General features: G+C 44.4%; 1 protein-coding gene across 4 annotated transcripts in view; it reads left to right on the forward strand.

Annotated features, from left to right (window-relative positions):
* Positions 1-26,068, forward strand: part of MATN2 (matrilin 2) — a 140,132-nt gene that overhangs the window by 19,777 nt on the left and 94,287 nt on the right. For all 4 annotated transcript variants that reach the window (XM_014847769.3, XM_014847771.3, XM_014847772.3 and 1 more), the window contains exon 2: positions 2,493-2,660. In XM_014847769.3, the coding sequence (XP_014703255.2) occupies positions 2,519-2,660 (142 nt within the window). In that variant the 5' untranslated portion in view covers positions 2,493-2,518. The remainder of the gene's footprint in view (positions 1-2,492; positions 2,661-26,068) is intronic.

Below are 26,068 nucleotides of genomic sequence, written 5' to 3' on the forward strand. Positions count from 1 at the left end.
AAATACCAAGGAAACTTGAAAGTAAATAGTAGGTTTAAGTTCAGAGGAAGAGGCAAAATCTTCTAAGTTTCTTACTTTTCTCAGAAGGAATCTCACAACTAAAGCCATGGAAAGAGACCAGTCCAATTAGTAAAGAGTTTACTTTGTTTAAAGAGGGGGCAGTCGTTATCTGTAATGAGCCAATATGCTCTGGAGCCTCACCCCTTATCGGGGCATAACCTTGGGCAAGTTGCTTAACTTTGCTGTGATTACTGTGAGAACTAATTGACTTAATACATTTAAAACTCTTGGCCCAGTGCCTGGCACATAGTAAGTGCTGAATAAACATTCCCTGTTTTTAATATGCCAGCCCTGGTGGTCTAGTGGTTAAGATTCAGCACGCTCATTGCAGTGGCCCAGGTCACACCACCCATCTGTCAGTTGTCACTCTGTGGTGGCTACGTGTTGCTGACAGCTATGCCACCAGTATTTCAAATACCAGCAGGGTCACCTATGATGGAAAGGTTTCAGCAGAGCTTATAGACTAAGACAGACTAGGAAGGAGAACCTGGCCACCCACTTCTGAAAGAATTGGCATGAAAACCCTCGGAATAGCAGCGGAGCACTGTCTGATATAGCGCCAGAAGGGGAGAGGATGGCGCAAACAGACCGGGCAGGGTTCCGCTCTGCTGTGCACGGGGCACTGGGAGTTGGAATTGATTTTACGGCACTAACAACAACAAATTTTTAATAATTTTAATGCATGGTGAAAAGTGAGCTAGCTCACTACAGCAAGTGTGAAAAACTGTGGACTTTGAAGGTCAACATGGGTTCCTCTCCAGGTCAATTCCTGAAAGCAATTTGCTGAACAAACAGTTCACTGAATTATTGAAGGTTGTTTTTTTAGGTTTTGGGAAATGGAGCCTGCTCAAGTCCTGCCCTGTTTCTGCCTCTGACAGTGAAACAGCTAAGCACTTTCATGAACTGACTTCTGGGAATTTGACTTGCAGCTAATTGAGTTTCTGCTAGTCAATGAATTGGCAAATTGGCCTGCTTACCCTGGGTTTGAATCCCTACTTTGCCACTTACTTTAGCTGTGTGACCTTGGTCAAGTTACTGAACTTCTTGGAGCCTCAGTTTCCTGATCTCTAAAAAGCAGACATAAAAATTCTGATTTCTGCAAGATAGGTATGAGGATTAAATGAAATCAGCTGAGTGAAATTGCCAAACACAAGATAAGGATTTAGTAGAGATTTTACATGCAAATGATGTTACTTAAATATTATTCCTCCTTAAATATTTCCTCCTCCCCACCTAATTTAAATTGCTATGCCACTCATTATCGTCATAGAAAATGGAAGAATAAATTTAAGCCCAGTCCCAGGATATTACCTTCTCTGGAAGATTTTGCCAGGCAGAAGAGTCTTCACCTCATTCACCATGTGGCCAAGTATGTTTCTCATCCCATGTGAAGCCCTGAGATTAGCCATCCTGGGAAAAAAACTTGGATCTACTCATGTCGCTTCCCTGCTTAGAATCCATCCTCCCAAGCCTTCAAACCAGCTACACTCCAGGCCTGAGACAGAAAATGGGTAAAGGCAGCACTATTCTGGGTAAGGCAGTGCTGCTCTGGTTGAAATTCCCCTTGCCTCTGCGGATACCGCAAACCCAACTCAGGGTTAGAATTCTTTACACATCTGAGAGCTGCTTGCTTACCATCAGGTCTGATCTCATTCTTCTCTGGTCCCCTAGCTCTTTTGCTTGTTTTCTTGTCCCTACCTCCCCATGTGTGCCAGGCACTATTCTGAATGCTTTAGTTACATATATTAACTCACTCAATTAACTAATATTATCCCATATTCCCATAAGGCTCCGGGAGGTTGAGTAGCTTGTCCAAGGTCACATACAGTTAGCAAGTGTCAGAGCCAGGATTTAAAGCCTTGCAGTGTGGTGTCAGAGTCGAAGCCCTGAACCAGTGCACCATGCGCCCTCTTAATAGATGTGTGTGGGAGACAGGGGTGCTGGGAGGTGGGAGGCTGGGAGGCTGGCTATGTAATGCTACCTTCTGTTAGCTACACATGAATTCCTTGGGAAATTTGTAGATATTAATTTCTGCCATCCTCTATTATTAGACTGAAGGAATATTGTTACTTGGAATCCTTAAATATAATTTTTCCTTTTTCAAATCCAAGATATACAATGTGACCATGAATAATTGATAATAAACTTAATTAAGAAGAAACTTCAGGATAGATTTTTTTCCCCTCAAGTTTTCCATTCAGTCTTATAGTGACCAAAGTGACAAAAATTCCAACTATGCGTGCCCTGCTCAGAGTATCAAAGAACCTACCAGTGGGGGTTACTTAAGTTCTGAAGGGTCAAACACACAAAAGGCATTTTAAGTATAAGCAGCATGGCTGAAAGGTGAAAAGGTGGAGTGGGGGTCTGCGGCTCCTAGAGTTCAAGGAGACCTGGAAATCTCACCCTGCCGCTTCTCTTGTGTTTTGTCACAGCCTAGCCCCTCATCCTCTTCTTGAAGATGGAAAAGATGCTGGTGGGCTGCTTTCTGCTGATTCTTGGACAGATCCTCCTCCTTCCCACCGAGGCCAGGGATCGGCCTCCCTCGAGGTCCGTCTCCAGAGGGAGACACAGTCGGACCCACCCCCAGACAGCCCTCCTGGGTGAGTGATGGGGCTCCACCTACAGAAGCAGGCAGGAAGGGGTGGATGAGGGTGGATCTCCAGACCAGGGAATGAATGTGAGACTGGGAAGCTCTTCTGTCGCTGGGGCGTCTGTTAGGTGTGCTGGGGAAGAGGGGATCTCACGGGCTGTGAGTGCATCCCGAGTTGAGGATGTGCTTGTACATGAGTTTTCAAAATGAAATTAAACCTCTTCTATTTCAAAGCTTTCTGTTTAATCTGAGGCTCATGACTTTTTTCCAGTATACAAGGGCAAGATTTTTCATCCAAAGCATCCTTGTTGGACTTATCTGGACAAGGGTGTTATGAGAATTTTCTTATTGGATTTGTCCAGCTAATCAGTGTTAATAATGCTTCCCTGCGTGACAGCATGGAAAAAAGAGCAAGCATGTTTGTGAAAGGCGGGGACAGGCACAGAAGAGAAGTGGGGACATTATGAGCTGAATTAAGATACTAGGAATGAGAATGTCAGGAGTCTGTTATTTCTGACCCAGTGAACATGTTTTCTTCAGGTAAATTGTTTTTATTTCTTCAAGAGAAAGGAAAGGTCATGAAAACCCACAGAATATGGATAATATGGGCTTTGTTAAGGTTAAGATGTTGGGATATTAGGAAGGTTGGCCAGTGGAAAGAGAATGGGTTTTGACATAGACCTGGGTTCAAGTCTTGGCTCTGGTACTTATCAGATGTGTATACTCAGGCAACGTAAACACTCTGAGGTTCAATTTCCTCATCCGTAAAATGGGAATATTAATGCTGACGTTGGAAATTTTAGTGAGGAGAAAATGAGGTAATATATGTAAATTGTAGATGTGCAATGAATAATAGCTTTACCACAACTATACTTCAATGAAGTTGCTTTCTGAAATTGTGTTACGTTTATATCTTATTGGCCAACTGCTAGAATCTGACCCCCTCTGAAGGCCACTGAAAGAACTGCCCAGTGGCCTGGTAGCCTCAGCAGCTGAAAATACAATCAGAGACCAAAGGGACCCAAAGAGCCCTGTTTTGAGAGTTCAGAATCTTTACTGATGTTAACTAAACAGTGACCCCACAATACTGGGTCTTCTGTGTCTTTAGTCTCCTGAGAAGCTCTGTTTCCGTAGTGACATACGCCTGTCTTCTGCAAATGTGGAAAGGACCAGGGAATGTGTAGTACGCTGATTACAAGATTTTTAAAAACAAATTTCAAGATGATAAACATATATATATAGAGAGAGAGAGAGAGAGAGACAGAGACAGAGACAGAGACAGAGAGAGAAAGAGAGAGAGAGAGAGAGCGCGTGCAAGAGGGAGAACTGGAGACGCCTGAGTCCTAGATCACCAGCAGTGATTGCACAGTTGGGTTTCTGAAGGGCCTGCCTTCGGAATGAGCCACCACACACTTAGCCAGAAAGCATTTTTCTTCTTTTATCTCCATCTCACACTCTTTCTCTCACACACACACTCACTCACACCCCAGGGCCTTCCTGCCCTCCTCCTTCGCCCTAAGCTCAGGCTCTGAAGTAGAAACCCCTTGTCTTCTGAGGTAAGAGACAGAAGCTTGTTTTGCCAGACATTAACCCAGCATCCAGTATTGCCTCCTGTTTCTCCTTCTGTTGGGAGAATGTGTCAGGGACAAAGAGGAGGATGGAACATGGCACATCTCCCCACCCCAGGGAGTGGCAAGTTCTCCTGGACATAGTACAGGCCTGCTTGACTTATGAACGTGGTTGAGTAAGTGAGAATCATAAAACCGGAAGGCAAACACCACGACTCTGGCCTGGATTCTCCAGTACAATCTGCTTTTGATCTTACTTTGACGGGAAATAAATATGGAGATGCCATGTTCATTGTAGCCCTTGCCCTGATCATATGACCTTCTCTTCATTCTTAGAATATAGTGTCTTGTGTTTTATGGGTATTTGCTTTTCTTGGCCTTTTGTTTTCTATGTTTGGAACGTTGCCCAGGCCACATTTCACTTTTCTGTGGCAAATCATTTTGGCTGTATTTATCATATCTACCAACATGATGTATTTCACTAGCTACTTACAAGGGTGTTTCTGAAAGTTTAATAGAATAGAAACATAATTGTTTCTTAGATTATTTTTTTGTTTGAATTTTCTGATTAAAAAATTGTTTATATTTTATGTCTAAACTCAAGTCAGAGCCCCAGTAACAATTTGAGCCAATTAAAAACTATAGTGCATGTATTTATCCACCCCTCCTGTGAATGATCGTAGGCTGCTCAGGTGGCAGCCTGTGATGTGTGTCCACGGGGGGCTTATCTCTTACCTCATTCATTCATCTGGAACTTCTGCTCTGTGCCAGAATGGAGGGCTTAAGGTGAGCAGCCGCCATCAGGAAGCGCACACGTAGTGGAGGACACAGACATGTACAAAGATCATTAATTCGGTGGAATCAGAGTGCAACAGCAGAGGCATAGCCAGGCACAGCTCCACTCTGCCTGCTGGAGGTTCAGTGTAAGGCAGTGCTTCTCAAACTTTTCGGTCTCAGGACCCTTTTACACTTAAAAATTATCAAGGATCCCAGAGAGCTTTGTTCACGTGGGTTAGATCTATTGAGATTTACTGGATCAGATATGGAAATGGAGAACTTTAAAAAATATTTATTTATTCATTAATTTAAAAATGACAATAATAAACCCATAACATAACCATGACATAAATAAAATATTTGTATAAAAACCTATATTTTCTAAATTAAAAAAATTAGTGAGAAGAATGGCACTGTTTTACATTTTTGCAATCTGTTTAATGTCTGGCTTTATCGAAGACAGCTGGATTCTCCTTTCTCATCCATTCAATCTGTCGTGATATGTTGTTTTGGTTGGACTACGTGAAGAAAATATGGTCCCACACAGATATGTAGTCGGAAAAAGGAAGAGAATGTTAATAGCCTTTTCATATAATTATGGATATTCTTCTTTGATATGACACCAAAACTTGACAATTTCTTGAACGTTAGTTGCAAGGTGGAATCTAAAACCATGTCAAGAAACTTCTCATGTTCTATACATTCATGAGAGAATAAGAGTATAAAAGGCAAACATTAGTGTTATTATGAAAATAGTTCTGACCTCATGGACCCTCTGAAAGAGTCTCAGGGACCCCTAGGAGTTCCCCAAGCCATGTTCCCGGTGAAGGTCAGGACCATGTGGAGCCCTGAGGGATGAGCCGGCTGGAGAAGAGTGAGGATGGAGGGTGGAGGTGGGAGAGGTGGGACCTGGTCATGCCCTTGGGGATCACCTTGTCTGTAAGGCAGGTGGTCTGAACTGGAGACAAGCCTGGAGGAGGCAGGAATCAGATCATTTAGGATCTTGGGGCCTCTGATGAAGAGTTTGGGCTTCATTCTGCGGTGGTGGGAGTCCCAGGAGAATTTTAAGCAGGCAGCAGTGGTGATCACTGCTGACTCCCTTTCCACCCACTGTGTCGTCTGGGCAGCCTCAGCCTTCCTGAGCTGCGGCAAAGGGCAGGGAGAGCAATCCCAAGCCTATACTCCTGGGCCACCAGGAGAGGGAACATTCTGCAGCCCAAAGTCCCTTCTAGGTAACCATGCCGTGAGGTAGAGGTTGGAGCAGCAGGGTGTGCTGTACCCAGAACATAAGCTCATGGAAGCCTCCGGATTCTTCCCTCCTACCCCCATCTTTTATCAGTGGCACACATCCCCTCCCAAACTTCTCCCTAGAGCCCTCTCCAGGTGGGTCTAACTGGAAGCCATGTTACCCTACCCTTAATTACTGCCTGCTTTGCTCGCACGCATTTTTTTCTCTTTATTATATCACTGTCATATGGGGGTGGACCTGTCTCCAGGGCAACCAGTGCAGGCATATCAGCCTTTTTTTGAAAGCTTAACCTTTCTTGCTCAAACTCCCACTGTATTCTTGACTCCCCTCACTCCTGGAATGAGAGCACACAAGCCGTCTACCCTTCCACCAACTGGCTCCGTTTTGTCTGTCTTTTATGAGGTCTAGTTAACGTGTGCATTCTTTTCTGAATTTACCAACCCAGCTTGTTTTATTTCTACTAACTAACCTTGAAACCTTTTCCTTTCCCTATAATAGATTCCCCTTTGGATCAATACCATCCACTCAGAATGCATGTTGGTGTTTTAAGAGAGCACTCTGTGGCAATATGACCGTAAATTCGAGAAGTTAGGAGGTGGAGATGTAAAAGGAGGCTGGCCCCATCATCTGGTTAGGGTACGGTGCCAGCTGAAGTGCCTCCACACTCTGCTGGGAAGAATTGCAGAGGTGTTCAGGAGTCGAGGCCACAGAATTTAGTGAAATTTCTTCCTAACAGTTAACTTACCACTTAAAAATAAAGCTAAAGAAAAAAATCTAAGAACTCATTTTATACAGCTGCAAATTCTGTTCTTTGGAAATCACAGTACATTATGAGGCATTTAGTTCCACTTCTACATACATCTTGAACTAAACCTGACATCAAAATGTTTGTAAAAATGCAATGCATTTCACACGAGGAGCTGAACCTCCTAAATTAGCAGTGTGACTGGAGGAGTTGGCTAGCCTAGAGAGTTAAGAATGTCCTGCTCTGTGTTGCCAATGGAGGTTTTGCCTAGGTTGATAATTATTAACATTTTCAAGCATTGGCTGCCAGTAAATGAATTTCCACATCCTAAAACAATCCCCCTTGTTGACATTTGTTGGCACCCTCAGTGAGTGAGGAAAAGCTGATGACAGAAGCCATCAGAGCTCTGGCTCCTGGAGCCACAGACCCATTGAGGCCACCAGTCTTATGTGCCCTGAAGCCACTTTGTCATGGTTAGAGGTTTTTTCCTCCTTCCCTGAGCTTTCCGGGGCTTTGTTTGCCCTCTTCCTTTCACCTGGAGTATCTGTCCTTGGCCAAGGCCTGTTCATCAGCCAGGGCCAGGTCAAATGCCGCCTCCCCCTCTCCCAGCCAGGCAGGACCCTCCAGGGATGGGCCACGTGCACTGCAGTTCTCTGCCAAGGTGTCAACCCTGTCTGCCTTCTATTCTGAGGAGTAATAGTGGCACCTACCCAGGCAAGATTTCTGTTCTACTTATTTTTGTAATTGCCCTGTTTTTACCACTAGACTGTAAGCTCTTGAAGACAGGGACTGTGTTGTTCATGTGTCCATAACACCTCTGGAGGGCATTCCCATTTGCTGAGCCCCTGCTGTGAGTAGGGACATGCTTTCTCACTTAATCCGTGAAAAAAAGACAGAACACTGGGAAGTGGTTATGGTTTATCCCATTTTCAGATGGGGAAGCTGAGGCTCAGAGAAGTTAATAGATTTGGCAGACTTGTCAAGGCTTCTGCAAACCTAGAAGGAAAAGGTGGCTGCACTCTCCATCCTACCCCTCTTAGGGAGAAGATGCGTGGCCTAGGGGAAGATGTGTGTTTGAGCAAAGAAAAAGGCACCTCACACTCGAGCTCGCTCCCTGACCAGGAGTTTCTGCGCAGATCATGAACTACCCATTCATATTTGGAGGTGCTGCTGCTGCTGCTGGTTACTCCAGGATCTGCTGACCTCAAGCCCTGGCTTTGGTCCTGCCCACAGGAAAACCTCGGTGTGTGTTGAACGACTGAGTGGATGAGACTGCAGATGGCTGATTTCATCTTCGTTTGGATGGTTCCAATCTCGATTCAACTTCTACTTAGCAAGTGACCCAGAGCAGAACACTTTTCTTCTCCAGTTTATTCATCTATAAAGGGAGGTGGTTGAAGTCAGTGATCCTTCAGGTCTCATCTAGGATGTGGTGACATCACTGATTCCCCTGCCTCCCAGCTGTCCTTTCTCTGACTCCTGTGGTGAAACCCCTGATGCAACTCTGAGCTTTCTTTCACTCTCTCCAGGTGGGAGAGCCAAGGTGGAACCACATTCTGGAGGCCAAGGAGGGAGAAGTTTTGAGACAGAAGGGGTGGGGCAGTAGAATCAGGCAGGGGAGCAGGGCTGGGGCAGTGGGATCAGGCAGCAAAGCAGTGGTTCTCAAACTTCATTATGCATCAGAAGCTCCTGGAAGGCTTGTTAGAACACAGACTACTGTCCCTGCACCCAGAGTGTTTGATTCAGTAGGTCTGGTTTGGGGCCTGAGAAGTTGCCTTTCTGGAGACCTCAGTGTGAGAACCATTGCAGGAGAGCAGTCTAAGAGGTGGAGTGGGGAGGGGCAGGAGGAAGAGATCTTAGGAAGAGATGCTGTGGGGCACGAGCCAGAAAGACAATGCAGGAGGAGTAACATCTGCAGAGAAAATTGCAGCTGGAGAGCATAAACTAACTGTAGGCTGGGTCCACCCCTTCTGGGGCTTTGAAAATAAGCTGCTTAGTATTTTTCTAGCCAGGGGGAGTTGGCAAAGGTGGGCCTCAAGCCTGTACAGGGAGCCAGCCTCTTACAGCACAGCGATTAACACACATCTAAAGAATTGAGTGTCTGGTGGCTGTCTTTATCATCAGAACTGATTGTAAAAATGAAGGTTGATGTGCAGAGCTTATGGAATTGTTTTAACTATAGCAAAGGCTTTTAACAATAAAATTCTCTGGAGTACAGGGCTGGCCCCATGGCCAAGTGGTTAAGTTCACGCGCTCCACTTTGGCGGCCGGGGGTTTCACTGGTTCGAATCCTGGGCACAGAAATGGCACTGCTCATCAGGCCATGCTGAGGCAGCATCCCACATAGCACAACCAGAGGCACTCACAGCTAGAACATACGACTATGTACCGGGGGGACTTTGGGTAGAAGAAGAAGAAAAGAGAAAAAGAAAAAAAAAAAAGATCGGCAACAGATGTTAGCTCAGGTGCCAGTCTTTAAAAAAAAATTCTTTGGAGTAAAATCACACCCCCTTTTCAGCTCTCCTCTCTGCCTCCTCTGCACTACAATCTCAGTCGGAAATGTGGACCCACTGGAAGGACTGTCATACCTGCTGCTCAGCCCAGATGCATAAATTGCATCTCTTCCTGCCTGTGCCCTGTTTTATGTATTACCCAATGTGTCTGCTATCATTCATTTTTTATAACTGTATGAACTGAATTCCTCATTCCTATCTTGTGATTAACACTGGGAGAACCCCAGAAAGCATAGTATGTGACTTCCAGTAAGCCACAAAGTTAAAAACTTTCCTAGCCAATGAGTAAATAACTTGATTTTTTTTTCTCCTACAGATTCTCTCTCTCCCCTCTTTCTCTATTTCTTTTCCCTATTAAACTCTTCACCCCCTTCCTTTTCTATAATTCTCCTTTATCTCTTCCTTTCAGGTCTCTCCCTCTCTGATTTCCTTCTTCAGTTCCAGGATGTTCTATCCTCAGCTTGCCCGTGTGTTTGGCACCTGCAGTGTATATGTGTGTGGGGATGAGGGTGGGAGACATCCCCTTAGTGGGCGACATAGCCACTGTTCTTTTCTCCTCTTTGATGGCTGGTGCTCTCCTAGGCTGAGGCATACAACCTTAGGCCCCCACCTCTGGAGCCAATTATGTCTCAGGTCTCCTTAACTGACTTTTTGTGTGTGTGTGAGCATCTACTTTGTGCCAGACACAACTCACTCTGCATGGTACTATTATCCGTTTTTTAGATGAAGAAACTGAGACTTAGGTTAAATGTCTTGCTCAAGGTTGTACAACCACTGAGCAGCAGAAGTAGGACACTAGAAGGCAAGTAATCATTTCCTCTTGTGAACTTAAAAAGTAAAATGGCCAATTGTTTTACCCTCACAATGAATTTATTTCGGACTAGCTAAAAGAATTGCAATTCGGGATACGCAGGCTATGGTGGAACACAGGCAAATCCAGAGAGACAAAGGAAGGGGCTTGCCTTTATAGAAGACAAGGGGGAGTTGGGCGGGGCTGCAATAAGCAAAGAGTTCATTGGAGGAAACTGGAGTCCAAAGTGTAAAAGGTTTCTCATTGGTTGGGTTGCTGCAGTCTCTCAATGGCTGGGCCGTGGCCACAGGGAGAGAACTGATAGAGAAGCCTTCCTTCCTTCCGCTGTGCTAAAGTAGTAAACACCTTCCTGTCAGAGATGCAAGCTCATCTCTCTTCTTGTTTGGAGTAATGATGTATGGCGGGTGTGAGAGCTCTCCCTACAGGCTTTCCAAAGTAGTCAAGTTCTTTTATTAATTTCACACTCTGCTCAAACCCATTTCTGCAAGCCTACCTCCTCTGTTTCATCCAACCGGGTTGGATGCATCTTTCAGGTCTAGTGGAAGTGTTGTTAATCTTCCAGGTTGGGATTTAACAGCCCGCAGTGCATTCCCGCAGCATGCCGTGTGTCCCAGCACAGCTCTTAGCAGCCTGTACAGTGATTGCCTGCTCAGTTGTCTGTGTTGTATCGGCAGAGCTTAGTAACGTGCCAGGTACACAATAGGCACTCAATAAATACCTAGAGAAGGAGTAAATAACTAACAAATGAACAAGGAGGAAAGCCTCTAGAGAGGAGCCACCAGACTGGTAAAAGTTTCTGGAGCCAGGGCGTGTGCAAAAAGAGTTGAAGGACCTGAGGATGTTGAGCTTGAAAAGAATAGAAGATGTAAGGCTCTCTGAGGGCTGTATATGGAAGAGTTTAGACTTGTTATTAAGACCTTAGTGAGGAGAGGCAGAACCAGACAACTGGACTTTCAAGGAAACAGATTTTTCTTCCATATGAAACTTTATAGCCCTGGGTTAGCCCAGGAAGGAAAGGAAAAGGCTCCTCTGGCATCAGAGACATTGATGTCCTTGCCAGTAGAGGGTTAATAAGCCTCTCATCTGCAAACTCCCACGTCCCAGGATCTGAGGAGGTGCCTGCAGAGTGAGGAAATTAACTGGAGGATAAGGACTTTCTCCTTGTTTAAAAAGAAGGAAAAGCTAAACATTTGCTTTCCCAGAAAAACCTGCCTTTGAAGTAACATTTTTTAAACAAGGGAGAAACTGAGAAATTTTTAGTGACTAGCAACATATAATTTGTTGAATCCCTGGGTTTCACTTCTGGGAATGTTAACTGAATGAATGAAAGAATGACTACAGGTAAATTGTATTAGCTTTTTTGGTTAATTCATGTAGAGCTTGCAGTGAATGAAAATCACTAACCCTTTATTACGCATGGCTTAATAGCTATCATGTAGCAGATTTTTTTTTTAACTCAAGTAGAATACTTTACATTGTTTTGTATTAAATGTCATCTTCATTTAGGTTCATCATTCTTGCTTAATATCTTTTTCCTACTTAGCAAGTTAGAATCATTTTCAAATTTAATAAAATATTTTCTGTGTCTTTCTCCAAGTCCATACTGAAAATATTGAGTATTTTATATTCTTTTGAAATGACTATAAAGAATAATCCTCTTTACTTTAAAAACTTTTGTCTAAATATTTAATGACTATTAGATACAGAAAATACAGGGAGAGCTACTGCAAAAAGTTACCTGGGTAATTAACCTTTAAACATTTAATGCATTCATGAGAAGAAATACTCAGGAGGCTCGAGTTTAGGGCTCCAGAGGGCTGCTGTAACAAAGTACCACAGACTGAGTGGCTTAAGCAACAGAAGTTTGTTTTCTCACCGTTCTGGAGGCTGCAAGTCCAAGATGAAGGTGTTGGCAGAGTTGGTTTCTTCTGAGGCCCCTCTCCTTGGCTTGTAGATGGCCTCTTTCTCTCTGTGTCCTCATTTGGCCTCCCCCCTGTACCTGTCTGTGTCCAAATTTCCTCTTATAAAAACGCCATTCATGTTGGATTAGGGCTCACCCTAATGACCTCATTTGACCTTAATTACCTTTTTAAAGACCCCCATCTCTAAATATAGTCATATTCTGAGGTACTAGGGGATTAAGACTTCAACTTATGAATTTTGGGGTCACAATTCAGCCTGTAACACACTGCTTTGCTTTTCACTTTCCCAGTTTGTGGAGGACAATATGTTTTCTCTGCCATGTTCCTAAATGGCCTCTTTTTCCTCTCTGGTCCACTTTATAGTCCCATTTCGGGGTGATATAACTGTTACTGACATATGCTGAGGAAGCATGTTCAGAGACTTCAACGGTGTGCTACTTATTAATTTACCATCGCATATTTTTGAGTCCTTAAAGCAGATTGGACAAACGCAGTGGTTTGGACAGCCAACATCCTAGGGCTGCAGATGGGAAATGTGTGCAATCCAGCCAGGATGTGAAACCAAGTCCGAGGAAGATTTTTCAAAAGCCAAGAATTAGAACCATTAGCTCAGAAAAGCCTTCTTTCAATATAGCCAGAGGAGGCTGATTTATAGGGAAAGATGAAAGGAGGGCAACGTGTGTGTGTTGGCCACTCAGAGTATGTGGGGCCGGGTAGGGAGGAGGAGGGAGAAGTTATCACAAGCCCGTAGCGAGCCAATGAGTAAGAACAGCAAAGAGAAAACCAGATGGCCAGACGTACAAAGAGCTGATACAGGGGAAGGGTCTGGGGGAGAAACAAGATGAACGTGAGCATCTGGCGATGTGGGCTCAGAGCCAGGAGAGGCCTTCAGAAAGGCACAATAGATTATGTGTAGTGTGGGGCATTTGGCCCTCAGAAGCCCTGGGAGGATGATCCCCAGAGGCCTTTAAAGTCAGGTTGGACCATGGAGTGAACTGCAGAGGAATCCTGTCCAAAGGACTCAGAACTGGCAAAGGCTGCGAAAGGCCGCTTTCCGTCTCCAGCTCTTAATTTCCAGCCATGACACCCGGGCTTGTTCCAGTTTCCTTGATCCATTCATTGAATAAATATGTACTGAGAATCCCCATCTGTGCTAGGCAGATGACAAATCCTCAGATCTTTGGAACTTGTTGGTAGGGTAGCCAGGGAAGCATCCCCTCCTCCTAGAGGTACGTTCATCCATATGTGCCCGGATGCCAGTGTCCCTGTGACTGTCCTGTGTCCCATCCACTGAAGGAAGCAGCTTCCTTCACTCCCCTCTTCCAACCAAACTCAAAATTGTCTCCAAAATGAAGAGGAATAGGAAAATCCATCAATTTTACCTAGCTATTTTTCTATACCAAAATAGTTTAGTTCTAATACATTATCTTTTGTTTCATAATTGGCTTGGTTTCATCATTTATGCATTCATTGAACAAATACACGTTGAGTATCTATAGTGTACACAACATCGTTTTGGGTGCCGGTGATGCCAGGGTCACATCTAGCTCACTGCCTTTCATGCTTTAGGGTCTGGTACAAATTCCCCAGTTTCAGGCAGTATGGGTCTTTTGGGGGAGAATTTATATAGGATCAGTGAAAGAAGAAGTCCTCAAGAGCTAGTAAAACTTGTAAAACCATCTCTGCTTGGTGCCTTCCACAGAGAGGATATATTTGACAACTAATTCAATTTCTTTAAGGGTCATTAGTCTACTTGGGTTTTCTATTTATTCTTGAGTCTATTTTGATAATTGATATTTTCCTTAAAAATTGTTTGTCTGTATTTTCAAATCTCTTGGCATACAGTATAGTTCTTAACACTATGTATTAATATGGGGCATTGTATTCTTTGACACAAAGTGCCTGGTATTTTGTTCCCATGGTTCACAAAGCTCTTAGCAAAAATTCTGAAGGAACATTGAGACCTGAGGGATGGGTTTATGGGGGACGGGGAAGGCGTCTCTGTTGACCTTAGGTTTCCCTGATAATACCTGGCATTTATAAAAGAGTGGTACGGTTTTACAGAGCATCTGTTGTTTGCCATATCTCCTTTTCCCTCAAAAAGCCCTTGAAGGGTAGATTTCATAGTGATTCCCAATTACAGATAAGAAAAATCTGATCAGAGATGTTACTTTATCTATGATATACAGATGAAGCCAGAGTCACTCCTAGATCACACCATTTTAATTAGAAGAGAATTAGAGATCATCTAGTTGAGAGATTTTGGGGTCTACAGACCCCAAAGAGCCCTTGGATAGACTTCACTGGGTTCATAATTTGGATGGGAAAAAAATTACATCCTTTCCACTAACCTCTAACTGCAATTTAGCATTTCCTGCTATTGTGATTGTAAACCACAAACCACAGGAGCAGTAGCAGTGCCGTCTCACCAACAGAGGTCACAGATATTTTCATGGCATGTGTGGTTGTCGGAGATGACTCAAAATCATGTTTACACTCACCACTACATCAAAATCACACTGTTAGTGGACACGCCTCTTGATCTTGTTAATGTTCTTTTTAAAAGTGCATATATGACTCTATCCCCAATTTTTTTTGTTTTAATATCTTGATAACTGTAGTTTATCCTTTGCATTTATTTATTTGTTTTTTTTTGTTTATTGTGGTTATATATACGTGACATAAAATGAACCATTTTAACCATTTTAAAGCGTGCAATTTACTGGCATCAAGTGCATTCACATTGTTGTCCAACCATCACCACTGTCTGTTTCCAGAACTTTTTCATCATCCCAAACAGAAACTCCCTACCCATTAAGAAATAACCCCTCATTCCTCCCTTCCCTCACCCCCAGAACCTCTGTTCTACTTTCTGTCTCTATGAATTTGCCTATTCTAGGTACCTCATATAAGCAGAATGATACAATATTTGTTCTTTTGTGTCTGGCTTTTTTTCCTTAACACAATATTTTCAAGGTTCAAACATGTTATAGCATGTATCAGAACTTCATTCTTTTTATGGCCGAATAATATGCCACTATATGTAGATCCCACATTTTGTTTATCCATTCATCTGTTGCTGGATACTTGGGTTGTTTCCACCTTTTAGCTACCGTGAATAATTCTGCTGTGAACACTGGCATACAAACATCTATCTGAGTCCCTGCTTTCAGTTCTTTTGGGTAAATACGGAGGATAGAATTGCCGGGAGATAGGGTAATTCTTTGTTTAACTTTTTGAGGAACTGCTAAACTGTATTCCACAGCGGCCGCACCATTTTCCATTCCCAACAGCAAGGCATGAGGGTTCCAATCTCTCCATATCCTTATCAACATTTGTTATTCTCCATTTTTTTTTATGACAGCCATTCTAGTGGGTGTTGCATTTTATTTTAGGCATTTGAAAACTTTATTCTGAGCAGGAGTCATGGGCTTTGCCAGACCTCCATGGAAGACCCTGGTACAAAGAAAGGTTAAGAAGCTAGGATGAGGGAACCAGATGCCAGAGATATTGTTACTTCTTCAAGATGAAGTTACGGACCAGCAGCAGCCCGGGGCTCAGAATCAAGTCTCCTGGAGCTCAGAGGAGCCCTTTTTCCTTCCTACCACATGGTTTTTTCTCATGTAGACACTCACTCAAGCCAGTGGTCAGACTGAGTCAGGGCTGGAACAAAGCCATGGACCAACCAGCCACTGAAGCTGAGGTCAGCCCCAGACACAGAAGAGACGGACATAATCCCTGTCTGCAAACCGCTGCAACATAAAACTGCCACACAACCACAGCAACTAAATCTTTATTTGCTCAACAAACATACATTGAGTGCCACGTGTGAGTTCAAACTCCATGTTCACTTGGAGTGTCTGGGAGACATCCAAGGGGACATCCCTTGGAGATGCTCAGCTGGCAGTTTGGTTTACAGGTTAAAGTTCAGGAGGCAGAAATAACCCTGTGTATGTTTACTTTAGAAACAGAATGCTATCCTAAGCTGTCATTTCTTGATCAGGAGCCCCTAGTTCTGCAGAGGCAGCCTAAGATTGCTTCCCTTTTGCTGACAGTCTTGTCGTCCCATTTTCTTACTGAGCTTCCAGTCAGCCATGGCTAGTGACCCTTTCCACGCTGCCACCACATTTGTCAGCTTGATTTTTGAAATAACAATAGCTGGCTTTTAACTAGCATGAATTCTGGCTTTCTATCATGTGACCATGAGTAATTAACATAACCACCTAAACCCCAGACATCTCACGTGTGAAATGGGGATAACAATGGTACCTCCCACATAGAGTGGGACTGAGGATGGAACGAGCTCATGCAGGCAAAGGGCCTGGCATTGGAGTAAGCATTTAATAAGTGCTTGTTGCTGTTATTGTTGATTTTAAAATTTATTATTAAAAAAACGCTTTGTACGTTGCAAAGCGGTATTAACAGATTCCACTCTACCGTGAGATCTTTAAAACTAGGAATTAAGTCTTTTCTTCTCTAGTCTAAAGCATCTGGCATAGTAGCCTCTCAATAATGTACTGAATGAATGAGAGATGACATTTATTGATATTATTAGTATTATTAATTTTTATTTATTTATCTATTTAAGAATCTATTGATTTAAGTATAAAATATCAGTTTTTTATTTTCCAACCTTAAATCAAATATAGGTCTTAGAGAAGAATCTGTATAGAGTTGATTTCACAAGCATTTTAGAAAATACGTTTAATTAGCAAAATAGTTTAAAAATTTTATTTTTAAAATGTCAAAAGTTGTACCTGATTTCATTCACACATACAATACATTTTTATTGAGCAGCAACTCTGCAGCAGAGTTAGTACCACTAGTGAAATCTCTGGGTATTAGGCAGGATGCAATTGACTTAAGCTAAAAATGCTTTTTTTTTTTTTGAGGAAGATTAGCCCTGAGCTGACTGCTGCCAATCCTTCTCTTTTTTGCTGAAGAAGACTGGCCCTGAGCTAACATCGGTGCCCATCTTCCTTTACTTTATACATGGGATGCCTAACACAGCATGGCTTGCCAAGCGGTGCCATGTCCATACCTGGGATCGAACCGGCGAACCCCTGGCCACCGAAGCAGAACGTGTGCACTTAACCGCTGCGCCATCAGGCCAGCCCCTAAAAAGGCTTTTATTAAAAGATATTTAAATATCTCACAAGAAGTCTGGAGCTCTGTGATTGCCAGTTTGTGGCAGCAGCTCAGCTTTGTCATTGAGACCGGGGCTCTTCCCAGCTTTCAACTGTGTCATCCCAGGAGATTGGCTTTCCTTCCTTAGGCTTCTGCCTTATAGTCACAAGATGGCTGCCACAGCTCCAAACATCACATCCTTCCATGGTTATGATCAAGGCAGGACGAGAGTAGGGGTGGAAGAAAGAGGACTTTTTCATTCCTTGGCTCACTCCTTTTATCATAGACCAAAATCTTTCCTGGAAACTTCAGTAGACTTTCCTTTACTCCCCACTGGCAAAACTGGATTGCATGCTCACTTCAACTACCTAGTCTGGGGAGTGAGATAACCATAACTGGCTTCATCCAGTAAGTTGTTCCTAGTAGTGGGTGGGGCTTGCCCTCACAGAGCTCATGGCCACCCCCCTTGCTGCTTGGAATCTTAGCAAGGGAGCAGGAAGGGGTTGGGGAAAGAAATGAATTTTAAGTAGGGAACCACTAGCGTCATCCACTCAACTGTATTAAGCCATTTTCTTGAAAGTACGCAAAGTGGAAAGAAGGCAGTAATCATTAAGTTGAGAGATGGGAGGACAAGAAAAAATAATTACTCAAGTGGTTGACACACATTAAAAGAACTAAACAACGTCAAAGGCTTAAACTTCATTACAGTTTTTTTTTAAAGCAATTTAAAGCTTGTATGGTAAATGGAAATGTATTAAATGCAATTTAAATGTATTTAATGCAATTTAAAACTTGAATGATGAACACTCTATGAATTGTTCTAGGAATCAAGGAAAATTAGAGACTGAAATCCATACATGCCATCCTTCCTTATAGCATGCTGAGATCTATCCTACAACTTCCACCCTTTGGTACTGGTTTTGCCCCAAGAACTGAGAGAATAAACATCCATCCCTCACTTTAAGAAACGTTTCTAGGGGCCAGCCCAGTGGCGCAGCGGTTAAGTTCCCACAGTCTGCTTTAGCAGCCTGGGGTTCGCCGGTTTGGATCCTGGGTATGGACCTATGCACTGTTCATCAAGCCATGCTGTGGCAGGCATCCCACATATAAAGTAGAGGAAGGTGGGCACGGATGTTAGCTCAGGGCCAGTCTTCCTCAGCAAAAAGAGGAGGCTTGGTGGCAAATGTTAGCTCAGGGCTAATCTTCCTCAAAAAAAGGTTCTTTTTTTTTTTAACATTTTCTGTTTATGAAAGTAATACATGCTCATTTTTACCCCTTTTTGTCTATTAGAGTTTTAGAAGTTCTCTCATCAAGAGTAGATTTAATCCTGTTTCTGTATAATTTAAAAAATCTAAGCATTTAGGCATGTTTCTTTAAGTCTTTTTTCCGGGACTGACAATTGAGAGGTGAGAGGAGAGTTGTGAGAGATCTCAAATCACAATCGGAAGCTGTCCTCTTGTGTCACATGATCCCAGCTATGCGCCTCTCCATCCATCCTTTCATTGATTCATCTAACAAATATTTATTGAGTCACTTGTTGGTGGAGTGTTAGGAATACTGCAGAGAACACGGCAAAAGTTCCTATCTTGTGGATCATAGATTATAATAGGAGAAATAGGTAAAAAATAAATAAGTGAAATATGTAAGATAAGAGAAGTTGATAAGCGCTGTGGAGAAAAATAAAACCGGAAAGAGGGGTAGCAGTGCTTGGAGCAGGGTAGGGAATTCTAAACCGAGTGAGGGGGAAGGCCTTGCTGGGAAGGGGAGCATTCCGCACACGCCTGAAGGCGGTGAGGGAGCAAGTCCCTGATCCAGGGGAGGAAGGTTCCAGGCAGAGGGCACAGCAGGTAGCAGCATGCCTGCAGTGCTTAGAACAGCAACACCAGTGCAGCGTGGCTCAGGGAAGTAACAAAGGGGGCCTTTGGGTCGTTGTTAGAACTTTGGCTCTTCTGAGAGAGAGAAGAGCCATTGGAGGCAATGGCATGATGTCACTTGGTTTTTAAAGAATCGCTCTGGCTGCTGGATTGAGAACTGCCTGTAGAGGGGCAAAGGCTGGTTAGGAGGCTAATGCCAGCAGGAGGTGAGGGCTGTTGGCGGAGGTGATGACCCCTGAATTGTAATGAAGAACTAAGAATTATTTTATTTTGTGGCAAGTTTCCTGAAGCCTCCTTGAACAGTACCAGTGCTGGGCATTTATGGATCCAGCCCGCAGAGTACCCTACAGTTACAGTTAGGGAACGTTAATGCAATGTAAAGTCAGGCAGCTTGCATGCTTACAGAGTTGAGTGTAAGTTTGCTGTTTCCTGTAGATTAATCATGAAGAGTTTGAGTTCTAGACTCAGATTCCTGGATCCAGATCCTGGCTCCACCACTTACTAATTGTGTGACCTTGGGCAAATTACTCTAAAACCTCTGAGCCTCAGTTTTCCTGCCTGTAAAATGAGAACAATATGTTGTAAGAAGTAATGAGTTAGCACATGTACAACATGCAGCATTTTATTGATGTCTACCCATTGATCAGTAAATACTAGCTTTCATTATAGATGTGGATATAACCATTAGTAAAGGTCAAGCAATATCTCTCTGTAACTTATTTTATTTAGAACCATAGCATACTAGAGCTGGAAAGGAACTGAGACATCATTCAGTCCAACCCTAGAGATCAAAGTGATATAGCCAAACGAAAAAGAAGGGTATATGGCTAATGTCACCCAGCTGGTGGCAGAGTAGGGACCAAAACATGGGTCTCTGGATTCCTAGTCCAGTGCTTTCTCTTCTGTGCCAAGTTGCTACCATATAGCCCTCAAAACAATACCAGATGGGATAATAATAACAAATATAGATGATTATTTGACTCTTAATTTCTGCTAGACACTATTCTAGGTACTGTATACATCTTCACTCGTTTAATCCTCACGACAACCCTATGAGGCAGGTACAACCGTTGTCCCCACCTTGCAGAAGAGGAAACTGAAGGTTAAAGAAAGCAAGTAACTTGCCCAGGATGGAGAATGTGTGTGGCGTGGGGGAACGTGGCGCCTGGGAGGAGGGAGGCTGCCACTCCGCCGAGCTGCATGACCTTCCATCTCCATTTGTAGAACAGGGAAATTGAATGCACTCTTCAAGGTCCCTTTTCAGCTTTAAAATGTGCATATCCTAAGTGCTTTGCAATGATCAGATCTGAAAGAAATACCGTTTCAGTTCATTAAACTTGCTGTCTTATTAACTGATCTTCATCTTAATGATCAGCTGCAAGAAAGACTTTTTGTAGAACAGCCTAGAAACCAAAGTCACCAAGGCTGTGAGAGATTCCTGAAGTGTTTTTTCTGGCTTCCATAGCAACCCTAACTTTGGGCGTTGAGCTTAATGGAGTCAACTACAGCAGCTGGAGCCGAGCGTTCGCTCAAGTGCTGTGAGTGATGAGGAAACAAATTGTTGGCTCAATCGTATCCCTCTTGTGTAATATACTGTCTCAGTGTATTTTAGGGAGTGGAAACCTAAGCCAAGTTAAGTAAGAATGGAGGAAATGAAGCATCTTTTCAAAGTGGAGAGAGAGAGCAAGTTTCCAAAGGAATTAGAGTACAGTCTAGGTGCCTGAGGGAGTCACTGTAGAGAGAGGGATGGGGGGCAGGCAGCGTAGTTTCAGTGGCGGGGGCGGGGGGGGGGGGGGGGCGGGCACGGGGCGGGCAGAGTTGGCTGCACTTTCACGAAGCTTGAAGGGACAGGCCTTCAGGGGAGCTTTGTGAAGAGGCCTGAGCATGCCCAGTTGTGTTTTCTTCCCAATGTATTTGGAGTTCTCAGCAGGAACCCCCTGTGGGTGAGTGAGGCATCAAGAAAGCAGATATGTTGAGGAGTCAAAGGATCACCAGGGCCAGTGCAGGAAACAAAGCTCTCTAGGTATTTTAAGAAGAAGGAATTTTATATAGGGAATTACATAATTGTTGTAATTGCTTACATAATTGTTGGAAAGGCTGAAAGAGTGGGCATCTGGGGCCATCACACAAGAATCCAGTGCTGGGATCAGGCTGCTGCTGCCTCCATAAACTGTATCTGTGAAGCTGGGTGGCAGACACTAGAACACCAAGTCTGTCTTTCTAGAACCTTGCATGCAGGCCGAAGCAGCCTCCACCTTGCTTCCTCCTTTGTGGGTGTGTGTAATTGGTGTTGCCTAATTCTTACCCAGAACCCTGGCTGCAAGGGAGTCTGAGAAATGTGGTTTTTGTCCTTTTAGCTTCTGCAGTACTGGAAGACTCATAGAAAGAGGTGGGAGTTCATGCTAGTGCTAACTGATATTCAATCAATAGTTATTTCATTTGAAATTTGAATAACTTGGGAGAGCAATAGAAATAGAAGAGATGGACCTAAGAGGGGTGAGCGGGAAGGCTCAGCACTGCCCTAAACTATCTGCTCCACTGGCTGAAAGTCCTTCTGGTAGGCTCGCTGCAGGGTTAGACAACAAAGGGGCAGAAACTCAACTCCTAAAGACAGAGGAGTTGTCTTAAAACTCTCTCTGGTGCCTTCTTTAGTGTATACGTAGGGGATATTAATTTATACCTGAGACCAGGCTGGGAACTTAGATGGAGGGAAAGCAAGGTGGGCAGGCGTGGAGAGACTGGTTTTCGGTTGGGCCAGGGATGGAGAGAGTGAAGCCTGGCCTGAATCAGGAGCCCTTAGAAGGTGCCCTAAAGGAGGATGGGCACATTTAAAGCCCTTCAGTGGCTCCCTATGGGCTCCATAATGAAGTCCACACTTCTTAACAGGAGGCATATGCAGCCCTCCCCACACAGCCCTGACATCCCCACCCTGTCCTTTAAGATGCAGCCATACCACACCACCTGCAGTTACCTGTGCACACGTGCACCTCTCTCTGTTCCAGCCTCCAGGCCTTTGCTCATACTGACCCTTTCCCCAAAATGCACCCCCCCAACTCTTTGTCTGGCCAATGCCTACTCATCCTACAATAATATAATAATGTTATAAAATAGTATAATACCCATCATCTTCTCCAGGAATCTCCCCAACCACCCTCTTGGGATAGGTGCTATCCTTCAGGCTTTTTATGAATTTTATGGATCTGTCTTCTCTACAAGGCTGTAAGCTTCTCCCAGGCTGAAGTTGCTTCTCATGTTTCCCCAGCACCGGGCACAAAGAGGGGGGTTCTAGAACACTTGCATAACTCAACCAAACCGAAATAATGAGAGAAGTATCTCCAAAGATAAACTTTGCGTTTGCTGGTAAAAGGCTGTGGAACCTTCTGCCCCTTGCCTCCGCGTGTGCCTGCACCCCTCCCCTGCTAGGGAAAGGACTATACGACTGCATCTGGTGAGGCTGACCTTCTCCTCTTCCTCCTGGCTCTCATCTCTCAGCCCGACCCTGCGTGGCTCTTCACAGACTGCTCTGCCCTGCCCATGACTTCCATTTGCTGAACTCTCAGAAAGCAGATGAGGCAACTGCTCAATTTATTAAGTTAAAACGCTCCTATGGGTCAAATGCCAGTTTGCTTTTTAAAAGCTGCTTACGCTGTTTTTCACTTTACAGAGAGAAGAAATCACCTGTTTCCCAGGACTTTCTGTACTATCTCGTATTGGGGGATGGGCGAGGTGTGTGTGCTTGTGAGTGTCTGAGTGGAGATTACAATTGCAAGATAGGAGTCATTTCCCAATTTGAGAAAGGAAGAAAGTTGGTGAGGACGGTTTTGATAGAGAATGCCAAGCTTATTCTGTGTCTGTTTCAGGGCTTCTTTATACTTCTCTTTATCAATTAAGAGAAAGCCTGTTTGCACGGCAAACTCCGAGAGATGTGAGGAGCATTTTTAGCGAAACGTTAGCAAACTGCTTTACCTTGCAAGGAAATTCAATTCATTGGAAACTCTTTTCTCCAGGGCTAAACTAGGGCAGCTTTCTCCTTGGCTCTCTTGAAAAGAAAATTGTCCAAGGTTCTGGAAACCACAGTTGTTGAACCTCATATGATGTCTCTTTTCTTTCAGCTCATGTAACAGTTACTAGAGGAGACTGGTGTGATGTGGCATGTTTTTCCTTCCTTTTTTTTCTTTTCCATTTCGCTGGCTCAATGGTACACTCTCTCAGGGCCTTAGAGAGCTGTGCTCCTAAAGGTATTTATGACAGTCAGCAGGGACAACTGAAATTTGAGCTGGTGTCAACCCAGGATCCCCCTTGGTGCCATGGGCCCATGTATCTGGTTTATGGAGCACCACTGCTACCCAAAGATGTAGGCTCATTCACCAGAATCTTCTTTAAAAAACAAACAAAAATGCCCTCATCATGACATTACCAAGTATATTTTACGTAAAACCGCCCCAGTGTATCTCCATAGGCAGATAGAATCCATCCTGAAAATGTGCCCCCAGCAGCCCCATCACTCCGCTCTGCAAATGCTCTTCTTGGTAATACCTCATTAAAGGCTACGCAGTTCAAATCTGACAATACTGACATTTCAACGTTTGCATGTGAACTTTGGTCCTGTTTGTAGGTGACAGAAAGAACTTAATGAAACAAAGGTTGACTTTCAGACCATATCTCATGTGTTCTTGAGAGAAGCACATGGTACATGGCACCTTGAATGGTATCAACTGCTTTTTACACAGCTCAGTGGGACAAGTGGGTCTATAATGAAAAACACAGAGCAGAGAGAGGAAAACTGGAGTGGCTCTGGTCAAAAGGGGAGCCTGGCCAGTCACAACTTCCCTTTCCCTTAGCCATCCCCCACCCTCTCTCCTCTCCAAGCAGGCATTCAAAGCAGGATGCATGCGGGGGAGGACCACAGAAATTGCCTCCATGTGGCTGTACATTGTTGCTTTTATCCTCAGTAGTTGGCCGAGAGGTAGAATGTGTTTGCTCTATATCTCTGCTTTCATGCCTCCTCATTGAGAAGTACGATCTCTAGTGACTGTTCTTTGTGATTGAGGCTTAGGCTGTCTGGCTAAGCGTATGCCATGCTTACTGAATAATGACTCATCGTACTCTGCCTCCTTCCACAGTCAGCTGTATGTTTGTCTCACTGACCCCCTGGACTGTAAGCCCCCTGAGATGGGGGGCTGCCTGTTCTACATGGCAACATCCCCGTAGCTCTCCAGCATTGACTTTTGCCTGTGGTGCCTTCAGCTCATTGCCTTCTCTGTGCCAGCCTTGAGCCAGGCATTGGTAAAATGAAGATGAGTGAGGCCCAGTGATGACCTCAGAGGGTTTGGTGGGGCTTGAAGGCCTGTAAATACGGTATTTGGGGGATGACATCACTGCACATTAAGTTATTAATTGTGCTTACTGTCATCACTCCCTGGGGTGCAGAAGGCCCTTTTGGACGGGGGTAGCTGCAGCAGGTGAATCTCTGGGGCCTAAGGCAGCATGGTGCCTCCTGCGGCACTGGCCCAGGGCAGAGGGTGAAGTGGGGATGTGTGCACTTGAGGGAGTGTGTCTGGAGTTGGGCTTTAACTTCTAGGTCTCATTCCAGTCTCCGCCACCGGTCGTCCCCAGATTTTATCTGGGGATTAATGTGTTAACTGGTAACTGGGAGGGTAATGGGTAAGGCTCCTCCCTGGGACATTTTGCCAGAGGAAACCCTTCATGCTAGGTCACCTACTGGGAAACAGGGGCTAAAAATGCAGGTACCATAATCAGGCTGGCTTGGGTTTGAAATCACCATCACTCATTCACCCTGTGCCTGTAGACTTGTTATTTAACCTCTCTAAGCCTCAGCATCCTCATCTATAAGTTGGGGGTAATAATGTGCCTACCTTGTTTATTTTCTGAACCTAGTTGAAGCCAGGGCATATCTGACAAGTACGTGATCCTACAATGGAACACGATGTGAATCAGAACCCACAAGAGAATCAGTATGTGTGATGTTTGGTTGCCATATTTATAAGGTCGCTCCTGGTGTCAGGAAAGAGGGTGCTGGGGCACAGGAAGGGGTCCCTGACACTGTCTTCTTGTCTGGACTCCTGCCTCTGTGGCAGATGGCCTCTCAGGTTCACATGCTCCTTGAGATAGAGTTCTCAGATTTGTTGTGTCCAAGAATCACCGGAACAATCACAAGTGCAGATTCCTGGGCCCCAGCCCCAGAGATTCTGATTCACTAGTCTAGGGTGCCGCCTAGGAGTCAGCATTTTAAATAAGTACCCCCACGCGTTTCTCATTGTCATCAAGACATTGAGGATCCCTGCTGTGGGCTGTTCTTTATTGTATCCCCACTGACCAGCTCTCCCAGCCCACTCAAGCTCATGGAAGGGTATCTGCAACTTCCCTCTTCTCTGCCTTCCCACCCCTCCCACCCACAAATGCACATCGAAGGGGAGAAGCAAAGACCCTGATGGAGCATCTCTGTGCCTGGCGCTATGCTACGTACTAGGGACTCACTGAAGACACGACATGTGGCTGGGTAGCTTACATGCATGAGATGCTGGTAGGAATATGCTCAGACAGATGTAAATGGAGGGGGACCAGGGGACTCAGAGGAGGGCCGTTGAGGCCAGTGGATGGGGCCCATCGAGGAACGCTGTTCGAACATAGTTGACCACAGGGCTGAGTCTTAAGGTGAGGAGGCAGCCAAGAGGGAATGGTGTGTAGGGAACTATAAACGGTTTGATGTTGCTGAGGTATAAGGTATAGGACAGGAATAGTGGGCTGGTCCAGGAGGCCAAAGAGTTTGTTAGTTCATGCTCTCATGAATGTCAGTGACCTTGCTGTCAGT

Source organism: Equus asinus, chromosome 12 (assembly GCF_041296235.1).
Source record: "Equus asinus isolate D_3611 breed Donkey chromosome 12, EquAss-T2T_v2, whole genome shotgun sequence".
Lineage (NCBI taxonomy): Eukaryota > Metazoa > Chordata > Mammalia > Perissodactyla > Equidae > Equus > Equus asinus.